At 39.8% G+C, this 21735-nt stretch overlaps 2 protein-coding genes across 4 annotated transcripts in view; one reads left to right on the forward strand and one right to left on the reverse strand.

Moving 5' to 3' along the window:
• Positions 1-216: 216 nt before the first annotated feature.
• Positions 217-4207, reverse strand: LOC137010631 (zinc finger protein 436). Its single transcript, XM_067372777.1, has 3 exons — positions 4029-4207; positions 3586-3754; positions 217-2173 (listed from the first exon to the last, which is right to left on the reverse strand). The coding sequence occupies exons 1-3, from the start codon at positions 4074-4076 to the stop codon at positions 1296-1298; spliced, it is 1095 nt and encodes a 364-aa protein (XP_067228878.1). The 5' UTR covers positions 4077-4207; the 3' UTR covers positions 217-1295.
• A 2241-nt stretch (positions 4208-6448) lies between these two features.
• Positions 6449-21735, forward strand: part of LOC137010632 (transcription activator BRG1) — a 30619-nt gene continuing 15332 nt past the window's right edge. For 2 of the 3 annotated variants that reach the window (XM_067372778.1, XM_067372779.1), the window contains exons 1-17: positions 6449-6582; positions 10005-10237; positions 10314-10431; positions 12454-12867; positions 13180-13278; positions 13363-13630; positions 14787-14913; positions 15064-15237; positions 16139-16312; positions 16599-16823; positions 19022-19152; positions 19243-19297; positions 19378-19496; positions 19933-20080; positions 20227-20390; positions 20476-20542; positions 21581-21691. In XM_067372778.1, coding sequence (XP_067228879.1) covers positions 10019-10237; positions 10314-10431; positions 12454-12867; positions 13180-13278; positions 13363-13630; positions 14787-14913; positions 15064-15237; positions 16139-16312; positions 16599-16823; positions 19022-19152; positions 19243-19297; positions 19378-19496; positions 19933-20080; positions 20227-20390; positions 20476-20542; positions 21581-21691 — 2613 coding nt within the window. In that variant the 5' untranslated portion in view covers positions 6449-6582; positions 10005-10018. Of the gene's footprint in view, positions 6583-10004; positions 10238-10313; positions 10432-12453; positions 12868-13179; positions 13279-13362; positions 13631-14786; positions 14914-15063; positions 15238-16138; positions 16313-16598; positions 16824-19021; positions 19153-19242; positions 19298-19377; positions 19497-19932; positions 20081-20226; positions 20391-20475; positions 20543-21580; positions 21692-21735 lie in introns of those variants that run through there. The other variant, XM_067372780.1, reaches the window with a different exon arrangement.

The raw sequence follows: 21735 nt of genomic DNA on the forward strand, positions 1-21735 counted from the left end.
AGTTTGCAATGTTTACTTCTGTTTAAATCATTTGAATTAATAAATATAAACACACCTAAAAAGGCTACGTGCGAGTAATTTACTATGACAGATGATTATATGATCCTTCAGTTCAGCACCATACAAATATTAAACAACCCTTTATCACTCGATTCAGCTGAAGTTACATCATTTATTAATGATTTAATGAGTCAATCTATTGTAGAAATGTAAAAAGTTACACAAGACCCTTAAATGAATATTCATGTGTGCGGGTATTAGTACAGGTGACGTGTTTATTAAGAGACGATGACACACATTATGAAGAAAACATTCATGCACATGAAGAAGCAAAAGTTATAATTCAAACCCTCTTATTGTAAAAGCCTTTCTGGTCGCATTAAACCCTTTCAAACTTAAAGTCTACAAATGGTTAAATACACACATATAGAGAAAGTAAAAATTAGACGACATTTTGAAACAACAATAAATGTGAAAGAAAAAAAAACAAGAAAAAAAAAACTTAAAAGCTAAATCTAATATGATTTATGAGAAGCTCAGATTGCTATACAACTCACCTGGTGCTCAAAATCTAATTAGTCAGATCACAGCTATACTTTGTAACTTATTTCATGATAGGTGTGACAAAGTGTTATAGTTAATAAACAATAACTGATTTACAGCAGCTGGGAAAACACTGCCACCATTGAGACTGATACAAACCATATGATCACATCAAAATGAGAAATTCAGAATTGTTGCAGTGGCATCATCTCATGTTGACAGCTTCTGCACTATGACAATAAAACAGTATTCAGGTTTATATTGAAAAAAAAAAAAACAATTTGAGAGGGATTCATTAAATACAGGGAATGTAACCATACACAATAATAATATCCTCCTGTACAATATACATTTCTAATGAGTCACTTGACTATATATCTCGCAACAACATACAGACAGTGTGATGAACGACCTGATCACATGATCAGCTCCACGCTCAGTCTGATAGGAGTGGAGGGTGAAATCTGGGACTAAAGGTGTGCAGAGGTAGCGGTTCATAACGGTCTACGGCAATGAACAACTGGTGCATGTATTTATAACAATGCTAGAGTACAGCATATGCTGATTTCTAATAGGGAAATGGAGGAAACGTCAGTGAGAATCAGTCCTCTACAGTATTACAGGTACAGTAGAGTAATGTGAACGGCCTTCTAAATGCCTTCACATACACACCCCTCTTCAATGAAGAGGCACATGAATCAGGACACATCTGCAGCACAGAGCGAACTCGAACTGCCCTCCAGAACACCAGCTCATGCTCGTTCCCCGTTGTGAATCCTCTGATGCCGCTTCAGCTCTCCAGAGCGAAAGAAATTCTTGCCGCACTGCGTGCAGTGGAACGGCCTCTCGCCTGTGTGGATGCTCTGGTGACCCTTCAGGCGCTCCAGCCTGGAGAAGCTCTTGTCGCATTGGTTGCAGTGGTACGGCTTCTCTCCGGTGTGGATCCTCCGGTGTTCCTTCAGGTGTCCTGACTCGGAAAAGCTCTTCCCGCACTGGAAGCACTGGTAGGGCCTCTCGCCTGTGTGGGTTCTGTGATGGCGCTTCAGGTCGCCTGATCTGAAGAAGCTCTTCTCGCACAGGGTGCACCGGTGGGGTCTCTCTCCTGTGTGAATGCGCTGGTGGCCCCTCAAGTGTCCGGAATCCGAGAATGTTTTGCCACACTGGAGGCATTTGTACGGCCGCTCGCCGCTGTGGATCCTCAGGTGGCGTTTAAGGTCTCCCGATCTGTAGAAGCGCTTGGCGCACTGCGAACACTGGTACGGCCTCTCGCCCGTGTGCATCCTTTCGTGCTGCTTAAGGTGTCCCGAATCGGAGAAATTCTTGCCGCACTGCAGACAGTGGTAGGGCCGCTCTCCTGTGTGGATTCTCTCGTGCCTCTTCAAGTCCCCGGATGTGGGGAAATTCTTGCCGCACTGGAAGCAAGGGAACGGCCGCTCTCCGCTGTGTATTCTCTGATGCCTCTTGATGTCGTTAATTCTGAAGTACTTGCCACAGTCCTGGCAGTGGTATGGCCGGTCCGCTGAGGGACGATTGTTCGGCTTGGGTGAATCCGTGAGAGACAGGCTTTTAGGGTTTGCAGCGCCGCAACAAGCTGTGAGACACTCTCCTGTCTGCTGCTGCAGATGCTGAGCTGGTCATGAAAGAAAAACATTACCTACAGTTCAGTGCAATTTCAGAAATGCATGTACATTATAGACAAAACCATTTTCAATGTCAAAAACTATTGGATTCGTTCCCATGAAAACCATTATCAGGTGTTGATGTTTTGCAGCCCTGGGAGTGGAGTGTGTTCTTTATTCAATTAAAGGGATAGTTTGCCCAAAAATTTAAATTCTGTCATTTATTCACCCTCATGTCATTCCAAACCTGTATGAATTTCCTTCAATCGTTCAAAACACAAATGAAAATATCTTTAATTAAATCTGAGACATTTCTGTCCCTCCTTTAAAGGACTGTTCACTCAAAAATCCATATGAATGTTTTAAATCCATATGAATCAAGCGGTTTAATCCAAGAAAAGAAACAATCTTGTTATATGATTTAGGCTTTTATTCACATATAAACATTGATCAGCAAACATAAACAGAAGCTCAAACATGCCATGTGACCCGAGAGAACAAACCTCATTGGTTCTCATGCTTGAGCTTCAATTTACCAAAATTGAATGCTGTAAACATTGTTTAACACTGTAATAATGTTTATATGTGAATAAAAGACTCAAGTAAAACTGTTCATCATATATAAATAGCAACAATGTCTCTTCAAAAGACTTGAATTAAACCATTCCATTCATATGGATTTATTTTACCATCTCTTTATGAACGTTTTGAGGCATTTTAGGTGAATAGACTTTCAATGAAGGGACAGAAATCTCAGATTTCATTAAAAATATCTTCAGTTGTGTTTTGAAGATGAATGGAAGTCTAATGGGTTTGAAATGAAATGAAGGTAAGCAATTGATGACAGAAATTTATTTTTTGGGTGAAATGACGCTTTAAAAGTATCTGAATAAATGGGCTATGAGTGAGTGCACGGATATATAAAGGAGATTATTACTGAATTTCATAGACTGTGTTAAAGGGTTAGTTCACCCAAACAACACTGTCTTTCATTTCAAAGTATGTCAGTCTTTGAATGCCGACAGAATGATCATGTTTGGGTAAACAGTCTTTTAAACCATTCTACCACACTGCAGTTGTTTATATTCTGGTCAATTACTTAAACTTTTTTTTAATTAATTCTCCCCATTTTAATTAATGTGCAACTGAAACGGTGCATGTGTTTGTGAATAAAATGTATAAATGTTGTACTCACACACTCAGGTTTAAATGTCACAAGTGTGACATTTGAAACAAAAACAAGTTTTGATATTGAAAATGACTCATTAACAGTTACTCGTCTTCTGGGGAAAGTTCAAAAATTAACATCTTAAGGTGCGCTGCTATAAAAATGGTAATGACGAAATCATGGAAAATGTGAGAAGGTTCATGAGAATAACACATTTAATATGCGAATATGAAATGTGTCTGTGACGTCACTCACCGAAATGAAAGAAATCTTCCACACTCTCGTCTTCCTCTTTGACTTTGACTCCCACCGGCCGCCCGTAGTGCTCAAACGGGCCTGAGGGCAGAAATTTAGCGCTAGAGGAGAGAGACTGGGGCAGTTTAGTGTTTGTCGACAGAGCCTGGGGCAGTTTGTTCCCGAAGTCCTAAAACAGAGTGAATAACATCACACACCCCGCGGGCCGCGTCAACCGGGACTGACAGAGGATAATATGCTACACAATAAACATGTCTGAGGGCAACTGAATACGAATATACTTCGAGATCGAGACACGTTCTTCACATCAGATTAAATTCATTTAAGTAAACGCAGCAGCGCGTGAGAGCGCTCGACACAAACAACACATCGAACAGCCTTTAAACCGCCTTTATTCCCCGTTAATCGAACAGGCTGTACTATTAGAACCACTAAACACTCACCAGATCCATCCTACTCGTCCATTTGTGTAAATTATCAACGAAATTCATCGGTGAGCAGGAACACTAGCAGAAATTTGATATTCACCGGAACTCGCTCCTGATTATCATGAACGTCAAACAGCAGCGCCTCCTACAGCAGCGGAGAACAAACACAAGCGCACTGACACGCTTAGTACACACAACTGTTCAACACATACAGAAGAAGCAGAACGGATAAGCAGACGTCCCCGAAATGTTTTGCTATTGTGAGTTAAAAACATACAGAGAAAAATGCTGAAAGAAAAAAAAATCATCACTGTGAAAACGATTTAAATCAGCATGAAACCGAAGTTTTCTTCCCTGTAGTGACGTTCATCTGAGTGAAACGCTTCTTGAAGAACAAATGTGCTCTCACACACTGACATTTTGGTGTGACCATTGTGACTTTATTAAATGTTATGTGAATCTAAATTTTAAATTTACATACAGAAATGTAATTTTTGGCTTTCGTGAATGTGAAAAGAAAAATGATATTTATTTTATAAACCTTATTTTTCTGTTAGCCAAATATCACATTCATATATGTAAATTTTCAAAGTGCAAACCTCTTTTTTTAACATTTAAACATGAGATGAAAATGTATTTTGTATTTTCTAAAAACCTGAAAGCTATGAGAACAGTAGCTGTGTTTAAGGACTTGGCACTTAATCTGAAAGACTGTTGGACTCTGGCATATTGTTTTATTGTTATACAATGATGACAATTGTTGCTACTTGTTTTTTTTGTTTGTTTGTTTGTTTGTTTGTTTTTTCAAGCATTTAATAAAAATAAAAAGAAGAAGAAGAAGAAGAAGAACAATGTATGGCAGGGCTTGATTTTGTCCATGGGGAATTGATTGGATGGTTGTGGTTTGCTATTGGTATCTCCTGTGTGGGACAGGTTGCTCCACCGTCACGCCAGTAAACACGTCATCAGTGAAGAGAAGAGATGTTGCCGCAAGAGGGAGGGAAGTTATTCTGATTCAAGATTCAAGATCATTTATAATAAACTCTCCAATATTAAATAAAAAATGAATGTTTAAAATGAAATGAAAATGAATTATCAATTTTGATTTCATGGTGATTTTAAGAGAATAAAGTCACAGAAATTCTGAACTGATACGTATAGCATAGATTTGTAACGTAACGTATAGATTTGTAACTATACAATTTTCAGTATATTATGCTTAACCCTCTGAGTTGCCATATGGTAACAACTAATTTCCGTGTTATTCAGAAGAAAATACAATATATTGGGAATTAAAAGGGTAGGTCTTAAGGATGCCAATGTGCTGTTTTTAATTCACATGACATTTGAATGTCCCACAAAAACTCTCTTTCCCACTGTCACCCTCACATGGAAGACACCTGTTGAAGTGCTCCAGAAATTGCTCTACTTCATTTTTAAACATCTCTTTTCAATTTTTTTTTTTTTTTTTTTTGCTGCATTTTTGATAAGTTAATTAGAAAGTTTTATTCACAAATCAACTTTGTCTAACATGGTTTTATCAATGTTGCCATATGGCAATGCTGTACCAGTGGAATTGCAGTAATGTATTTCCCCATTAGGATTTTTTATAGATAGTATAGCATCAACAATATGATTGCTGTTATTTATTTATTTTTAAGTGTTTTTTTGTAGTATATGCATTTATGTATTAATATCCAAATTATTTCTTCTTATTTTACGAAAAGGGCAATAGGAAGAGTAAGTTAGCTCTTCCATGTGATGAGAGTGAGGATGAGTTAGCCAAATGATAGGGAATGATGAGGATTAAATGATAGGGATCTACTTATTTTTGGTTGGCATGAGTTCCAAGTATATAAATCTATCAATTTCTAAAATAAATTATATAGTATTTGCTACAGTACCTGGCATGAAAAATAGGAATTTATATATGTTATATATAGGCCATCTTTAGGTTTTTGTCATTTATTTTGTTGGTGGACTTATAAAGGCATCTCATGAGGATAAAAAGTAGAAAACAAGGTTCAGTGGAGTACATAGAAGGGTTCTTGAATTTTAAAGAACCCTTTATGCCATAAATGTCTATAATGGAAAATGTCTATCATGTGCAACGAGTTACTTAATTTTTTTTTTTTCTAGTGATAAAGTATGTTTACGAGCTGTTTAATTCATAAAATTTAATTGAAATTAAAACAATATTAATTAATACTAAACCAACTAATGATCCCATGATGGGAACCCATGTGGAGCGCCTGACATAGCCTAACGTGTGGTCAGACTGTTAACAGAACAGCAAAACGCAAATAAGAAAAACAGACAACATATAAAACATATAACTTAAATAATAGAAAATATATTTTTATCATTTTAAAAATGTTTTCTCGCTCGCCCTCTTTCTCGCTTGCTCTCTCTCTCGAGCGTTTGATGCTCTGTGTCCGCAGCGGCGCTCCGTACATGAACATCAACCGAATGAACGGAACGGATGTCGGGCGGCGCTGCTCGGTTAATTAAACACACCGTGGGCTCCGTCATCACCTCGAGCGCATCCGCCTCATTTATTATACTAAGGGTAAGTCTAATTAAATAGTCAAGGAATTATTATCGCACTGATCTCATTAGAGTGAAAGCGACCACATCAGACTGTCTGGCCACTTGACGTCATTATTTCTATCGCAGTGTTTCAATATGACTCGGTATTTCATGTGAGTTTTATAGCAGCGGATGATCGGCGGATGTGCAGATGTTCGGCGGAGGATCATCCAGCAGCACGAGCTGGACGACATTTTATTTCCCTGTTAAATGTTTATGCTTGGCTTATTTACCTATAACGAGCCGCTGTTTGATGTTTCCAGAGGCAGGAATGAGTTCATCCTGCAGAATCATCTACTCATGTCTGTAATAAAGCCTCATCATTATTATAGTATCATCATAGACCTGTGCAATACAGTGCATTTATAAAATATGGTTTCCAGGCCCTGTAAAGTCATTGATACTAATACAATCGCAAAAAGCCTTGGGAATTTCCATAATGATTTGTTCCTGGTGTAAAATAAATCTCAACTACATTGGATAGAAATTATTATTTGCGTGGGCAATCTCTATAAATTCTAAGGAAATTCATTGGTCAAAAATGCAGGAGGGTGGAGTACACTTTACAATAAGGTTCATTAGTTAACATTATTTAACTACTTTAGTTAACATGAATTAAGAATGAACAATACTTATACAGCATTTATTCATCTTTGTTAATGTTAATTTCAGCATTTACTAATAAATGATTAAAATCAAGACTTGTATTTGTTAACATTAGTTTATACACTGTGAACTCACATGAACAAACAATGAACTGCTCTGTTTTTATTAGCTAATATTAACAAATACAGTAACAAATGTATTGTTCATGTTAGTTAATACATTAACTGATGTTAACAAATGAACCTTATTATAAAGTGTTACCAGTGTAATGCATTACTAAGTAATTCATTACTGTAATTGAATTACTTTTCCCTTGAAAAGTAAAGTAAGAGATTACTTTTAATTATTCTGTAATTTAATTACAATTACTTTTGATGTACTTGCATTAAATACTTTACAGACTATAGAACAATTCTATATAAAACAATATTGGATTTAACATTACAATTTAATGTCATCTAATGTATGTTTTTAATGTAACCTCCCTTTAAATACATTGGTCATTTCAAGAACTAGCCTATTTCCTGTCTATCCTTGTATTGTTCAAGTGGTCGAGGTTGATATGGGATTTAGAAAGTAAGAAGTAATGCAATACCTTTTATATAGAGTAATTAGTAAAGTAATCCAATTACACTGTTCAAGATGTAATTACTAGCTAGTAATTAATTAATTTTTTAGAGTAACTTACCCAACACTGATTATTTGAATGTGTTTGTTTCTGTTGAGAAAAAAAAAAAAAAGAAAAAAAAAAGCATAAGCATTTTAGCTGGCTTAAAGGGTTAGTTCCCCCAAAAATGAAAATTATGTAATTAATGACTCACCCTCATGTCGTTCCACACCCGTAAGACCTCTGTTCATCTTTTGAACACAAATTAAGATATTTTAGATTTAGTCCGAGAGCTTTCTGTCCCTCCATTGAAAGTGTATGTACGGTAGACTGTCCATGTCCAGAAAGGTAATAAAAACATCATCAAAGTAGTCCATGTGACATCAGTGGTTTAGTTAGAATTTTTTGAAGCATCGAAAATACATTTTGGTCCAAAAATAACAAAAACTACGACTTTATTCAGCATTGACTTCTCTTCTGGGTCTGTTGTATATCCTCCGCAGTGACGCTGCTTCTTCTTCTTTCCTGTTTTACGGCGGTTGGCATCCAGCTTATCGGTGCATTACTGCCCCCCTTCTGCTCTGGACAGTGACGCTGCTGACGTGTCATCTGGTGCGCCCGAGCTTCGTTTACAGTCTGAGGGAGACGCACGCTGTATTCAAGCTATTCTACATTGTTTGTATTTTGGTATTGCTTTATATTGCGTAAGTGTGCATGACCCCCGTCAGCAGCGTCTTACGTCAGCAGTGTCACTGTCCGGAGCAGAAAGGGTCGGTAATGCACCAATAAGCTGGATGCCAACCGCCATAAAACAGGAAAGAAGAAGAAGCAGCGTCACTGCGGAGGATATACAACAGACCCGGAAGAGAAGACAATGCTGAATAAAGTCAAAGTTTTTGTTATTTTTGGACCAAAATGTATTGTCGATGCTTCAAAAAATTCTAACTAACCCATTGATGTCACATGGACTACTTTGATGATGTTTTTATTACCTTTCTGTACATGGACAGTATACCGTACATACACTTTCAATGGAGGGACAGAAAGCTCTCGGACTAAATCTAAAATATCTTAAACTGTGTTCCGAAGATGAACGGAGGTCATAGGGCCGTTACATAGTCAACGCGAGAAACGCGAGCAAGCAATGCGAGCGCCTCGCTCCCTTTCATAGTCTAAACAGTGGACGCAAGCGTCACGGGCGATGCGTGTATGCAATACAACGCTCACGCAACAGGGGGTAGTAGAGTCGGGTGATATTAGTAGATTCTGTAGTCCTATGCTTTATGAATTCACTCAGCCAGCTAAGTTGAGTCAATATTTTTGGGTAGCCGAAACTTCTGCACGCCACCTTCCACTTTTTGTGCGCCCTGGTGAATTTGTCACGGGCACTTTTCCAGTCCGTTTTTACTTTATCTATGGGTTTTCCCATCGCGGTTGCAACCTCTCTCCATGCATTTTCCAACGCTATTTTATTTGAGTGTAATTGCGATGAACTATCGTATAAATGTGGATGAATACGTATAAGTTCGCATAATTTTTCCTCTTCGCCCGCCATTGTATTCAAACCTTCTTCTTCTGTAAACACAATATACTTGAATTAATGTACAATACTTGCAATGTCGGCCCCACCGACAACACATAGTATTGCATGCATCGGCGCGTCGCGTATCAAAAACTAGGACGACATATTCGGCTACGCACCGACGCATAATGGTGGCCGAAGCGTAATGATGCGTAGCCTCGGGGACGCGTATGCGTGACTATGAAACGGCCCTTACGGTTTTGGAACGACATGAGGGTGAGTCATTAATGACATAATTTTCATTTTCATGGGTGAACTAACCCTTTAAGCTGGTCTCCCAGCCTGAGCAGGTAAGACAGCTAAAGAAGTGGCCAAAACTTCTCGAAAACCGGCCTGCTAAACCAGACTGGAAGACCAGCTAAAACCAGCCAACCATCTTAGGCTGGTTTTATCTGCTTTTTCAGCAGTTTACTGTCTCTGTAATTCACTTCATTTCAGAAAGTCTTCAAATAGATCCCAGAGGGAGAAAATCAGATGAAAGCCATATTACTAAGAAAATATCTCTTGAGAAAAAAATGTCATGTCATGTAAATAAATTGTGCTTGGATGAGTATATTTTATGAGTATTACATCACATTTTAATGGTCTTTCCTTATGTCAAATGCAGGGTGAGTCTGAGGCATGTCCACCCCAGAGCCCCCGTTAGGAGGGACACCCTGTCCGGGGCCTTCGCCGGGTCCGGGCCCATCTCCAGGGGCCGTGCTGGGTTCAGGACTGTCCCCTGGATCCTCTCACAGCATGATGGGCCCCAGTCCTGGACCGGCCACTTCGACAGGACACTCCTTTCCTCAGCAAACATCTGCGGGATACAGCCAGGAGAGTTTGCACCAGATGCACAAGGTGAAAATCTCAATCAATCTAAATGTTTTTAATGGTAAAACAGGTCAGAGGGTTAATATTTGTGTTTGTCCTAAAGCCTGTGGAGGAGAGCCTTTCAGAAGACGCTCGTTTCAGTCAGATGAAAGTCGTTCCAATGAGGGCCGGTCACAGCGGGATGACGCGTCCAGGAAGCCCGATGGACCAGCACTCTCAAGGTTCCTGTGTCGCATTCATGAACCTCAGACGAAGGGCCATTTGACCAATAGAGTCTGACTGACACCAATAAGAATTGTTTTCACCTCCCTTGCATCAGGGTTATTATAGTTAAAGGGATAGTTCAACCAAAAATGAAAATTTGATGTTTATCTGCTTACCCCCAAGGCATCCAAGATGTAGGTGACTTAGTTTCTTCAGTAGAACACAAATGATGATTCTTAACCGTTGCCGTCTGTCAGCCGTATAATGTGGGTCAATAGGAACTTCTTTTATAAGAGTAAATAAAACTTGCTTAGACAAATCCAAATTAAACCCTGCAGCTCATGACGACACATTGATGTCCTAAGACATGAAATGATCGGTTTCTGTGAAAACCGAACAGTATTTATATAATTTTTTACCTCTAAAACACCACTATGTCCAACTGCGTTCAGCATTCGCTTAGTGAGGTCTGATCACGCTCTGACAACGGAAGTGATGTGTAGCACTCATTGAAGTATAAGCGCGAGATATCACTGTCGTTGTCAGAGCGCGATCAGACCTCAGTTGGACATAGTGTTGTTTTAAATGATATAAATACTGTTTGGTTTCTCACACAAACCGATCGTTTCGTGTCTTAGGACATCAATGTGTCGTCACGAGCCGCAGGGTTTAATTTGGATTTGTCTGTGCATGTTTTTTTACTCTTATAGATTGTGTTCCCATTGACGCACATTATACGGCTGACAGACAGCAATGGTTGGAGTTAAAAATCATCATTTGTGTTCTACTGAAGAAACAAAGTCCCCTACATCTTGGATGCCCTGGGGGTGAGCACATAAACATCAAATTTTCATTTTTGGGTGAACTATTTCTTTAAGTCATAAAAATGTAATAAACGTAAAATAACATAAAAAACTTAAACTTATTTCATTTCAGCTAGTTGCCAAGGCAAAATTTCTCATTTAATTTAGTTTAACTTGATGTACTAAAACTAAAACTTAAAAATTAATAAAAAATATATAGACATATTTAAAAAACGATGAGAAACACAAACTTACGAAAATTAAAATAAAAATGGAAAATATAAAACTGATTCAAATATTAAAGGGGTCATGACATGGATCTTTTATTTTAATATGTTCCTTGAGGTTCACTTATAATGTTTGCACAAAAAAAAAAAAAAATTTATATATATTTTGACAGGATTTGTCAGGATTTGTTCACTCTTCCATTTGTCCTGTTGTAGACAGACTAAAGTGAGTGGAGTATGTCAGAAACTGAATGCGCATCTGCATACTGTATCCAGTGTAGACAGCGTCTGTGATTTTAATGGCTTTTATTTGCTTTTGATGCAATGCTCACATCCAGTGTAGACAAATAAAAGCCATTAAGTGACTGAACGCCAGTGGGCGGGGCCTATGGTGCGATAATGTAAAACCATTTGTCGATGTCTTGCTCTGGAGGCAGTCATATGCAAATGTATTTGCCATTGTGACATCACAGATCCCGCCATATCTGAGAAAATGAGCCATTTTTGGAGTTTGTTTAAAAATGAAACTTGCAGGATGTTTTGATGGTACTAAGACCTTTTATATGTCAAAAGATAAAGGCAAATTTGATTTCTCATGTCATGACCCCTTTAATAAAAGCTATAATAGTATCTCAATGATACTAAAATAACACTGCCTTTTGTTTTGTTGCTTTATTCTTCTGTTGGATGATACCACTGCAGAGCTGCTTCATAGCTGATTCAGCTTTGTTCCATATTTGACAAATTTTGCAGCATCGACACTGTTATTGAACTGAATCAACTTTGAACTGACTTCAGCTGAATAATGACACTATTTTCTTTTTAGAGCTACTTTACAGCTGAATTGAATTCTGTTTGCATCACTGATCATTATTTTCCTGTTTATTACTCTGAAGCTGCTTTGAAACAATCTGTATTGTATAAAGTGATATAGAAATTAAGGTGTTTATAGTAATAAACAGTGTTTTGCCATCTGATTGACTTGTGTCCAATCTGTCTCCTCCCGCAGGATACCCGTCACCGCTGGGCGCTTCAGAGCACGTGTCCAGTCCTGTGTCTGCCAGCGGGCCTCCATCCGGTCCCCTCCTGTCCACCTCCGGCTCTAGTTCTGCCTCGTTGGAGGGCGTGGATGGCCAAACGCTGCCGCAGCAAAACCGCCCCGGAAGCCAAAGCGCCACCTCTGTCTCCGGCAGCAGTGCCTCAGGCTCCTCTGCCACCCCAACACCCTTCAACCAGAGCCAGCTGCACCAGCTGCGTGCTCAGATCATGGCCTATAAGATGTTGGCGCGTGGGCAGCCTCTACCAGATCACCTGCAGATGGCAGTGCAGGGTAAGCGGCCCATGCCAGGCATGCCACAGGGACCATCCTTGTCCAGTTTGCCACCTGGTGGTGGAGGAAGTGCCGGTTTCAGCCGAGGACATGGTGAGCAGAGATTTTACACAGTTAAACTACCACACATGTATCTGACGGCACAAGTTATTTGGGTTGTTCTGTAACTGATAATGGGATTTATTATTTAGCCAGATTTACTAAAATCGCTTGTGCCAGCGCAAACCCTTAAATTCAAAATTTTCTTCTGTGTGCTAACTCGTTTCTAATTCATTTCAAGTTCAGGAGCTGTATTTTTCTCAGTTCTCTTCTGAATGATGGAGTGGTTTTTAAGAACATTCAGCTGCGCTGCAGTCGTCTGTGGTGACTTTAGTAAAGGGTTAGTTTGTGCCGGTTGCTCCGCAGGGATGGTGGGACCCAACATGCCTCCTCCTGGACCTTCTGGAGTACCGGCTGGTGTTCAGGGTCAGAACCACAACGGACCCCCCAAACCATGGCCTGAAGGTGAGAATGCATCCGTTCAGCATGTGATGATTGAGCTTCTTGAATGGAAATGCAGCCTGTGATGATGTATGTCCTGTGCGACAGGTCCTATGGTCAATGCAGCGACCCCCTCCAACGCTCCTCAGAAGCTGATGCCGCCGCAGCCCACCGGACGTCCCTCACCTGCTCCGCCGTCGGTGCCACCGGCTGCCTCACCAGTTATGCCGCCACAAACCCAATCACCAGGACACCTGGCCCACCCGTCTCAGCCCACCACCATGGTGCCGCTGCACCAGAAGCAGAACCGCATCACGCCAGTTCAGAAGCCTTGCGGTCTGGACCCTGTTGAGATTCTGCAGGAGAGAGAGTACAGGTGAGACTCAGCAGAACCGCAGCCAGAGCGACACTTTGACGGCCTTTTAAAAGCAGAAAGCTTTGATAGCAATGCCAAGGACATGGGTTCAGTTCCCAGGATAAAATGTGTACCTTGAGTGTAAGTCTACGAAATGCATAAATGCAAATGTTCTGTGAGAAAAAACAAACTATGTTTTTGTTGTTACTTGGTACTGGTACTTTAAAAAGCTGAGAGCAAGTATTCAGGATTGTGGGTAATATTTCAAGATTCAGCCATTATCTATGTTTCCATCCAATATTTTATATTTAACTTGAGTGCAACATTGGAATGGTTGCATAAAACATAGCACCAATTCCATTCCATGTCTTCAAATCGCCACTTCCTGGGTAATTGGTGCAAAATATCTGTGATAAAAATGGAAGTTGCTGCAATCGGGGCAGAAACTGTGCCTCTTAAATAACTTGTGTCTCAGAGCAGCAGATGAAGCACAATAAATGCTGTCATGTTCTCTTGCATTCGATGCTTGTGTTTGGAAACGCAATTATGTGAGATGCCTCTGGGAGTTAAACTAAATCATTCTGATCACAGACTTTGACTCAGGTGTTTCGGAACCACCAAACAAACATTTGAGATGCTGTGATGCAATTGGTCCTCTGGTTAGTCCAGTTATCCAATCACATCCACTGTTCAGGCAAAGTCATGTGAATTTGTTACAAATCTTGGGATTTATTCAGTAAATTCAGTAAATTTATTCAGTTTCCATAGTAGTTTATATTCTTATCGGATAAAAATGATCTGCCTCTATTGAGCATTCACATATTTTGTGCACATTTTTAGAATTTATGCGCATCTTTGTTGTTTCCATCCAGCTTTTTTTCTTACGTGATATCCCAAAATTTGCAACAACAAAAAAAAAATTTAACAAAAATAAAATAGGTGGATCGAAACATAGTGATTTGACCACTAGTTTTGTACCTGTCCGTCTACGATGGTTCTGTCTCTAATATTTTGAGCCTGAGGTTCAGCAATTCAGAGAATGTCAAATGTCTGATTTTTTCTAATGATTGCACTGATGACATCACAAATGTGATGCGTCTCTCGTGTGACTCTATTGTACCAAGGACCAGCTGAGAAAGGAGCTCTTCTGATGCTTTGTTTTATGATGTGTCTGCAGGCTTGAAGCTCGTATCGCACACCGTATTCAGGAGCTGGAGAATCTTCCGGGGTCTCTGGCTGGAGATCTGCGCACCAAAGCAACTATTGAGCTCAAAGCTCTCAGACTGCTCAACTTCCAGAGACAGGTGACCGCTGTCTGGACCTTACAAACATTCACTCAAATACAGTGATCCATGTCAGGCTGTTGGCATATTCCTAGTGGCCACTGCATCAGTTCATCTGGTTTAGGTCCTTTGCCAAAACTGCCCTGACAGATTGTGTGTTTGCTTCCACAGCTGCGTCAGGAGGTGGTGGTTTGCATGAGACGAGACACGGCCTTAGAAACATCACTGGACTCCAAGGCCTATAAGCGCAGCAAGAGACAGTCGTTACGTGAGGCTCGAATCACAGAGAAACTAGAGAAACAGCAGAAGATCGAACAGGAACGCAAACGCAGACAGAAACACCAGGCAAGCGTCTCTACCTCATTCACACTGGCTCATTGTTTACCTGATACCTCTAAATGTCTGAGACTACACTGGAATTCTGGGACGGAAAACCTGCAAATAATCGGACCATTTTAGTATTTAAAGGAAAAGTTATGATGCATCACAAATCACACATTTTTGCTCAAAGATTTTGAGCTCTATTTCTGTATGACTAGACAATAGACAGATGGAGATAGATAGATAGACAGACAGACAACTTACACATGTATACAAATAGAGTATACATAAAATGGACATTTACACATAGATGGATGAATGGAGATAGATATACGGACGGACGGACGGATAGATAGATAGACAGACAGATGTAGAGAGATAGACAGACAGACAAGGCAGTCTTCAGACAAAAATACACGATAAATTACACATATAGAGTATACATAAAGTGCACATTTACACATAGATAGATTAGATATAGTAAATTCACACATATTTGGTACACATGTATTACAGTAAATACATGATGTTTAAATTGCCTCTATATATATAAACATGCAATAAATAAACTCAATAAAAATTAATGTGGCAATTTAGACAGGCAGATTATTAATAATATAGAACTATATGTCAAATTTTGTTGATCAAGTGACTCAGTACAACCAGTCAGATGTTGTTCTGAAGCTTAAGATATTCTTTGGATCATCTCAGATCTCATGATCATCACACAGTGTGTGTAGTTCTGATAGACGTTCTCAGATTCAGCTGCTCACTCATATCGTTATGCTAATCATATGATTATTAATTAAATACTTAGTATTAAATTAGTGTGTACTCTAATTTCACTTCAACTAGTGTTCTCAGACTTTTGAAGCCCACTTCAGTCATTGTTGTAATTCCCATGATTCTTTGTGCTCTGGTGCAGGAGTATCTCAACAGCATCCTGCAGCATGCCAAGGACTTCAAGGAATATCATCGATCCATTACTGCAAAGATCCAGAAACTGACCAAAGCCGTGGCCACGTACCATGCCAACACTGAGCGCGAGCAGAAGAAGGAGAATGAGCGCATCGAGAAAGAGCGAATGAGACGCCTGATGGTGCGTCTCACACACACACACACACACACACACACACACACACACACACACACACACACACACACATACATACAGACACAGGTCGGAGGTGTAGCTTATGATGTGTATTTGTGCGTTTTTCGAAAACACTTTACAGTAAGGTCTCATTTATTAACATTAGTTTATGCATTAATGCATTACGTAAGATTAGTAAATGCTGTAGAAGTATTGTTTATTGTTAGTTCAAGTTAACTAATGTAGTTAACGATTTAAATCTTGTTGTAAAGTGCTACCCATTTTTCTTCAGGCTGAGGATGAGGAGGGTTACAGGAAGCTCATCGACCAAAAGAAGGACAAGCGTCTGGCGTATCTGCTCCAGCAGACGGACGAGTACGTGGCCAATCTGACGGAGCTTGTCCGTGCTCATAAAGCTGTCCAGGCCCTGAAAGAAAAGAAGAAGAAGAAGAAGAAGAAGAAAAAGAAGCTGGAGAATGCGGAGGGACAGACGGGGGCTCTGGGACCAGATGGAGAGGTGGGTTGATGAGTGCGTTTACTGTGTCTGTGCATCCAGATGAGCTCACTGCACTGAATGCTGTTTCCCACAATGCAGTGCACTCAAACCAGAAGCGATTATCAACCTTGACTGTAAAGGGCCGGTCATACTAGATTTTGAGCATGCAAAATTTCTTCGGACTTCGGAACAAACCTCTTCCGGAAGCTCAAACACGTATCACACGTGTGAGAAAACGCCTAAATGAAATCTTTTCATCAAAAAAAGTGATCGAGTCTTTTCAGAAAATTTTAACTAAAATTTATTCAAATTCATTCATATGAATTAGTTTTCCGATCTCTTTTTGAAGTGTCAAAGTGGTAGTTGGAAAGGTAGTCAACGGAGGGACAGGCATCTCTCAGATTTTATCAAAAGATGAACGAAAGTCTTATGAGTTTGGAACGACAATAGGGTGAGTAATGAATGGCAGAATTTTCACTTTGGGGTGAACTAACCCTTTAAGAAAGCATCTGATCATATCAATGTGAATATGTTTGCACCAGCTCTGCAATTCAGCTCTCCAGTTGCGTCACGTTTATTAATTCAGCACTTTATACAATAGATTGCTTTAAAGTATTCAGCTTTACAAAACATTAAAACATTAAAAAAGTATCAGAGTCTCTTTTAATTAGAATTGCAACTTCAGTTTCTACTATAAAGCAGCTCTCCGGTGTGTTCATGTTTTTTACTTGTGTCTGACCTCGAAGGACTGAAACTGAAAAAATGAACTGGAGAAGAGTTACACCTCAAAGAAGGTGGAGCCCCAGAGCCACACCCACCTATTACACAATCACCATGGATATTGTTTACCAGCTAGAATTAATTTTTCCAAAAAGTTTGCTTTAGCAAGCTGTTTCAAATGCCAAATGAACTTTGTTTTGGCCTAATTCTGTTTGAAATTACGTAACACCAGTTAGTTCTTCAGTTTCACTTAAAGTATAAGGTCATTCTTCTATTCGTCACACATCTTAAAACGATACGAATTTGCAGATCAGAGTTCTCCTAGTCCCGTGGCCAAGGAACGCCCAAGGGGACATGTCACGCAACCAATTTTCGTTTTGTTCCACGTCAGGTTTAGGGGTGTGAAAATTTAAAATCGGCGTGCATCTAATAAATTATTAATTCAAGAACATTGTGCAAGTTTACTCCATCAACGGAGCCGCGAACTTCACATACTTTTGAAAATCCAGCATATAGTTTATTCTGGTAAGCGCTCATTGTCACAGTTGTAAACACAACGGCATTCTTCTTCCACATAGGGGTTTGGCGTCATGGCATTTGTTTCCAGGTGGAACATTAAAGAACGTGACACACACATCTCCCGGACATCCTGTAGAATTCAACCAACCAGATTACGACTTTGAAAATCCTGAAGTGTTTCCAGTTAAATGTGCAATATGCATCAGACATTCAACCAACGGTCTGTCAAGTGGGCGTGACATCTGAGGGTGAGACTAGAGTTCACCAAACCTGATCTTTGGAAAACCAGGAACGGCGAAACTTCTTCGTATGAGCTTGCATTGTGAATGGAATGAAAAGTTGTAGTGTCATCGGCCCTTAACATCTCCTTTATTTGATGAGGCTAATAGCATTTAAGACATTTTAAAGGGTTAGTTCACCCAAAAATGAAATTGAATTACTCACCCTCATGTCGTTTAACACCCGTAAGACCTTCAATCATCTTCAGAACACAAATTAAGATATTTTTGATGAAATCTGAAAGGTTTCTGATCCCCAAGAGAAAGCAACGTCATTACTACATTCAAGGTCCAGAAAAGTAGTAAAGACATTGTTAAAATAGTCCACGTGACTACAGTGGTTCAACCTCAATGTTATGAAACGATGAGAATACTTTTTGTGTGCAAAAACAAAACAAAAATAACAACTTTATTCAACAATTTCTTCTCTTCCATGTTAGTCTCCTATGCTGTTTATGTTGTATAGACAGTGCAATGCTTCCAGGTTCTTCCTGGAATAACGGCGACTCTGTATTGGCCAATGCTGTTCACGTGAGCAGCATGACGCATGCGTGTGATGCTGACGCAGTAGCCGGCCAATAACGCAGCATTCTGACATAGAACAAGGAAGCGCTGCACTGTCAATACAACATAAACAGCATAGGAGAGCCACTGATCTAAAGGTGGTTTTGATGCTGCTGCTGTTGATAATGATGTTTAAAGCCCCTAGATGAGACGAGTCAGATGAGTGATCTCCCAGTGAAGGTGATCCACGTGGACAGCGGGAAAATTCTGACCGGAGTGGATGCTCCTAAAGCTGGACAGCTGGACACATGGTTGGAGATGAACCCTGGGTAAGATCAGCATCACAATCTGTACATCTGCCGTCCAACATGATGAATGAATCATCTCCACTGACGGACGCTCTTTCTCTCTCTCTTAAGTTACGAGGTCGCGCCACGCTCGGACAGCGAGGATTCTGGGTCTGAGGAGGACGAGGTGCCTTCAGCTGCTTTCTGATAGTGCAAGATTGATTAAACTGACAGCACAAGATTCATTAAAGATGTTCTTCCTGACAGGAAGAGGAAGAGGAACCTCCTCAGCTTCTGCCCTCTCAAACTCCTGGGGAGGAGAAGAAGAAGATTCCCGACCCGGATAGTGAGGACGTGTCAGAGGTGGACGCGCGTCACATCATAGAGTAGGACAAACTCTCACATCTGATGCAGCTTGAGCAGTACTGTTAGGGATGCACGATATATCAACGGCCATATCAGTATCGGCTGATAAATGTTAATTTCTCTGTAATCATTAACGGTTCCTTAAGAAAAGGGTTGATATATTAAAGCTGATAAATTAGCTGATAAATTGCAGTTTCTGCATTTAAGGTTTTAAAATGAAAGCAGTTGACCACTGTATTTGTTTGCCTTTTGTTTTTGTAATCAGGCTCAGAAAAATTGACATCAAGATTTAGATTTATCGGGCAATGTATTGGTTATCGGCTTCCAAATATAAAGAATTATCGGCCAAAATAGAGGTGCATCCCTAGTTACTGTGATCTTCAGTGTTTACAGGCCATTTAGAAGCTATCAATGCTACAGTCTCAACGTGTGTGTGTATTTTTTATTGTTTTGCAGACATGCTAAACAGGACGTGGATGATGAGTACGGTAGCGCTGCATTCGCGCGTGGGTTGCAGTCATATTACGCTGTGGCTCATGCAGTTACCGAGCGGGTAGACAAACAGTCGTCTCTGCTGATCAACGGTCAACTCAAGCAATACCAGGTCATTCAGCACTAATACCAGACATTTAACATCAACTCTTTCAATATTAGCGGTTGATTGATGTGGGTCTTTTAGTCGCCCATATTTTAGAGCAGTCGATCCATACATACACAAAAGATATCGATGCTCTGATTGTTTGTGTGCAGATCAAGGGTTTGGAGTGGCTGGTGTCTCTGTATAACAATAATCTGAACGGGATCTTGGCGGATGAGATGGGTTTGGGCAAAACCATCCAAACCATCGCGCTCATCACATACCTCATGGAGTACAAACGTCTAAACGGACCCTACCTCATCATCGTGCCGCTCTCGTCAGTCAATATTTAGATTAGCTTTCATACTTAGATTTGTTCACACAGAGTGTCTGTTTTTATGAACACTGTGTTTCTCTGACAGAACTCTGTCTAACTGGGTCTATGAGTTTGATAAATGGGCTCCTTCTGTTGTCAAAGTCTCATACAAAGTAAGTGACTCTTTCCATCTCGACACACATTTGTGTTGAATGCTGCTGGATGCAGATGTACTGATATACTTTAATAAACAGAGAGAATATGAATCAGTGTTGGGGAGTAACTAAACTACTAACTACTTTTTCTACTTGGCTGCATTTCACTTCTGCTCTAGCGTATCAAGTCATGTCAAGCTTTTAAAGATATTAAAACCAAACTACTTCAAACTTTCAGGTCAGGCTTACTCAAGCCAACATAAAGTTTGTCTTCTTGACCAACTTTTTTTATCTAGTTTGAAGTTGATATCACAAAAATTGAGCCTGCTGACAGGTTTTAAAGGAAAGCAAAGTTCCTTGATTATTACGGATGAGAGTATAGTTCCTAGCCATATCGACCTAGAAAATCGCAACTTTTAATTTTCCGTCGGTCTTAGCACACGATGTAACTACAGAAGAGTGAAGTTTTAAATAGGACAAATATTGAAACTCTTTGGTCATTTTTGAGCGACATGCTAACAGTCTAATCAGATTCAATGAACTATGCTAAGCTATGCTAAGTGGTACTGCCAGACCTGGAGATCGGCTGAATGGATTTGAAAACGGTAAAACTCAACTGTTTAACTCTAGGGGAGTTTTAAAATGAGCCTAATTTCAAAAAAAGTGGAGTGTTCCTTTAAAGTACTGTTTTCATGGTAACGCAGTATCCAATGTCAAAATGGTTTTCACTGGATGAATTGTAAGTGTTTCAATTGATACCTAATTTATGATGATTACTAAAATATGTAATGGTGAAAAAAAGGCAATAAAAAAGACACTGACAGTTAACAGTCTGTCGCTGTGAATAAATGTTAATGTATTAAAGACATGAATTAGCAATTTCATGATTACTTTTAGCAGCTTCAATTTAGTGAGCTACTGTTTATTAGTAGCTTATTGTATAGTTAACCACTTTATGAAACGGGTAGCTTCTCTGATGTGGCTCATTGCCTCCCCAACACTGATGAGATTCTCGTGGCTCATTGATGGTCTTGTGATCGTGTTATGTGTGTTCAGGGATCTCCTGCTGCTAGAAGAGCCTTCGTACCGCAGCTGCGCAGCGGCAAGTTCAACGTGCTGCTCACTACTTACGAATACATCATCAAAGACAAGCAGGTGCTGGCCAAGGTAAATCTCGCAGGGTTCTTGTGTATTCAGACGGATGTATGTTT

The sequence above is a fragment of the Chanodichthys erythropterus genome, chromosome 21 (genome assembly GCF_024489055.1).
Source record: "Chanodichthys erythropterus isolate Z2021 chromosome 21, ASM2448905v1, whole genome shotgun sequence".
NCBI lineage: Eukaryota > Metazoa > Chordata > Actinopteri > Cypriniformes > Xenocyprididae > Chanodichthys > Chanodichthys erythropterus.